This window comes from Brassica napus, chromosome A4, assembly GCF_020379485.1.
Source record: "Brassica napus cultivar Da-Ae chromosome A4, Da-Ae, whole genome shotgun sequence".
In the NCBI taxonomy this organism is placed as follows: domain Eukaryota; kingdom Viridiplantae; phylum Streptophyta; class Magnoliopsida; order Brassicales; family Brassicaceae; genus Brassica; species Brassica napus.
Genome location: NC_063437.1, coordinates 13,097,250 through 13,100,122, shown reverse-complemented (window position 1 = coordinate 13,100,122; position 2,873 = coordinate 13,097,250). Strand labels below are relative to the sequence as shown.

The 2,873-nt window shown below is 31.1% G+C and overlaps 1 protein-coding gene across 1 annotated transcript; it reads right to left on the bottom strand.

The window, feature by feature from the left end:
- Positions 1-637: 637 nt before the first annotated feature.
- BNAA04G13640D (precursor of CEP3) lies at positions 638-2,207 on the bottom strand. Its single transcript, XM_048777662.1, has one exon. The coding sequence runs from the start codon at positions 1,601-1,603 to the stop codon at positions 1,352-1,354; it is 252 nt and encodes an 83-aa protein (XP_048633619.1). The 5' UTR covers positions 1,604-2,207; the 3' UTR covers positions 638-1,351.
- Between the last annotated feature and the right edge of the window lie 666 nt (positions 2,208-2,873).

The following is a 2,873-nucleotide window of genomic DNA, read 5'->3' as shown; positions in this document are numbered from 1 at the left end:
TACATAAGAGTAGAAAAGTCATGTTGTTTACTTGATAGAAATATCTAACACCATTTACTTAATTTGTGAATACTGTAGGATTATGTAGTGTATATTCCAAAGAACTAAAGAAGTTACTGAAATACCAATTTTGGTTTGTTTCACTGAAAAAGGATCCAATAGAGATTTGGAATAAAAACATGAACATCAAAAAATAAATTGTACGTTTGGACTTGACTAAGCATAATGGTTGTTTCTAAGAAAAAATAAAGGTGAAAGTTTATAAGAAAACATATTTTCTCGTTATCATACATACGTGCATCAATTCTTTTAAATTTTATAGTACGGTGTCCATAAGCACATCCTTAATTCAGCTTGTTGTTATTAAATTTCTTTCTAAGCAATTTTTTAACTTAGTTCAGATTTCTTTCCAACATATAAACCGTATATTATAGATTATGGAATCTCCAACAAAATAAAAAGAAAACTTACGAACACACTTTTGATGTGGCTTCCTTAACATGCAAATTTATGTGTCTTAAGTGTGTATATAGGAAATGTACTTACCATTTTCAAATTTTATAAACGTCTTTTTAATTTCACAGAAATAGATTGTCATTTTCGAGACATGGTGTTCTACAATGTGGGAATATTTTATAGGGAATGAAACCCTACAGGGTGAACAAAAAAAAAAAAGAATGAAACCCTACAGAGCCGTTTTATTATTGCGTTACGGTCGACTTTGAGAGGAGATGAAATCGAACTCCCCTGCTCAAAGATCTTACAAAGGTGACATCACCACTTGTGTTAGCAGATCCTTGCAACGGTTAAGTGATGTTTAGTTAAGTTTGATTCAGTCATGCTGCAATAATAGAAAATGTCTCGATTAATAGCTTAGGTTTAAAGTTGAAAATATACGAGATAAATGGTGGTATATTAAAAACACTGTTTTTACTACACACTCCCTCCGTATCAAATGTATGATGTTTTAGACATATGCGCAACAATTGAAAAAAAAAACAATTAAGAAAGTTGTTTTTATCTAAAAATAATATCATTTAAAGAAACATCAAAAACTTCTCAAAAATCATATACTAAGAAACGGAAGGAATATTACTTTAGCAAAAAAGAAACTAAATATTATTGCAATAACAAAATCAACAAAAACTGAATATGATGAAACAGTACATAGATATACATAGATGATCCAAATTCCATATTAAAAAAAAACCAACAACAATAACAACATCAGCACAATCTTAATTATGTTCAATAAGGGACCAAATATTCTTTTTAAATGACACTAAATTTTTTTTGAACACCAAATAACACTGATTTATAATCACATAAACCGTGTTATTGTCCCTCTCCGTTAATTGTGCACGGAATGTCCAATACCAGGGCTATTTCCAGGTACCGTGGGCCTGAAGGTATCAACCCCGTGGCTCGGTGGTGGCTGGAGTGGCTCAGCCGATGGTAATAGCGGCACAGAGCCATCAGCGCCGATTTCCTCAGCCTTAACAACGGTGGACTTAGCGAGTGTTCGGCCTTCAACGGAACAAAACTCTTGTTTGATAGTCAAAAGCAAGATAAATGCAAAAAGGTAAACATTAATTCGCGCCATTGATAAAATATCCCAGACGAGAATTAGAAAAATAAATTTGTAATTTATAATATATAGTCGAAGATGAGTATGTTTATGTGTTGACGCATAACCAGCTTAGGCCATTTGGTCTATTTATAGAGATGAAATTTGCATATCACATGGGAGCAACACTTGAGAAGTTAAATTATATATTTAGTTAAAGAGTCCGTGTGCTTTACAACTATTCAGTATTACAGCAGAATATATTTAATTATTTGTATTTCTTAATTTCCTTTCATGAACTAAACTAAGTTGTCCTTTCCTATAGATCCTATTTGTTGAACTTTCATTTCTAATATCAGTAAAATTTTAGATTTTGATTACATAATTTTTTGAAAAAATTAAGTAATCGTTGGTGACAAAACTGACATATATAATCAGTGACTATCACTGAACGTCAAGGCCATGCTGGACTTTGAAGATGGATCATGAACTTCAAAAAACCAACCGGCAGGCATCGGATGGCCACTGCATGATAAGGAAGGTAAACAAATTATTAAAGGATCCTCGGGAGTGAACCCTATGGCGAGTCAATCCACTTGAGGTTGAAGGCTTGAAGCAGAAGCACTAAGAACAGCAATCATTCAAATCAAGAGGTTAGGCTTCAAGGTTGTCACCTTCTGTGGAGACTCGTAAACACTCTACAAGCCTCTTCATGATGATTTAAAGATCGAGAACACAAAGGCTCAGCCTTTTTGGAACTTTAAGTCCTGTTACAAAAATTGGGATCTAATTAACTTTACTGCTGATGCCCTTGCTAAGATAGCTAGAATTTTTTTTTTTTTTTTTTTTTTGAGAAAGGGCTTAAGATAGCTAGAATTACTAAGCAAAACTATATTGTTTCTTGGACTTAATCTTGTAATGTTTTTATCAGTATAATATAATGGGTTGAGAAAAAAAATGTTTAAATGTTAAAAGTAATCGTTCATAACAAAAGTAACATATCAACAATTACAGCTCAATATAAATCAAACAATTTCTATCTAAACTAAAATAGTTATAGAATGAAAGTTTTAGTAAAAAGGACACTTCTGATGACAAAAAATAAAATACAAAAAGACACTACATCATCCATCAAATTTCCATATTTCTCTATATATTTTTAATTTAATATGAATTTATTTTATAATCTTATTTGAGAGATCAAAATTATATGTTGTTTTACGTTGATATTTAGAATGGTTAATTGCAATGATGTCATTAATCAATTAAAATAGAAAAATTCCTTATGATAGTCCTTTTAAAATTT

What these genes read in the sequence shown, in the direction of transcription:
- BNAA04G13640D (XM_048777662.1), bottom strand. Translation starts at nt 1,603, where the DNA reads ATGGCGCGAATTAATGTTTACCTTTTTGCATTTATCTTGCTTTTGACT.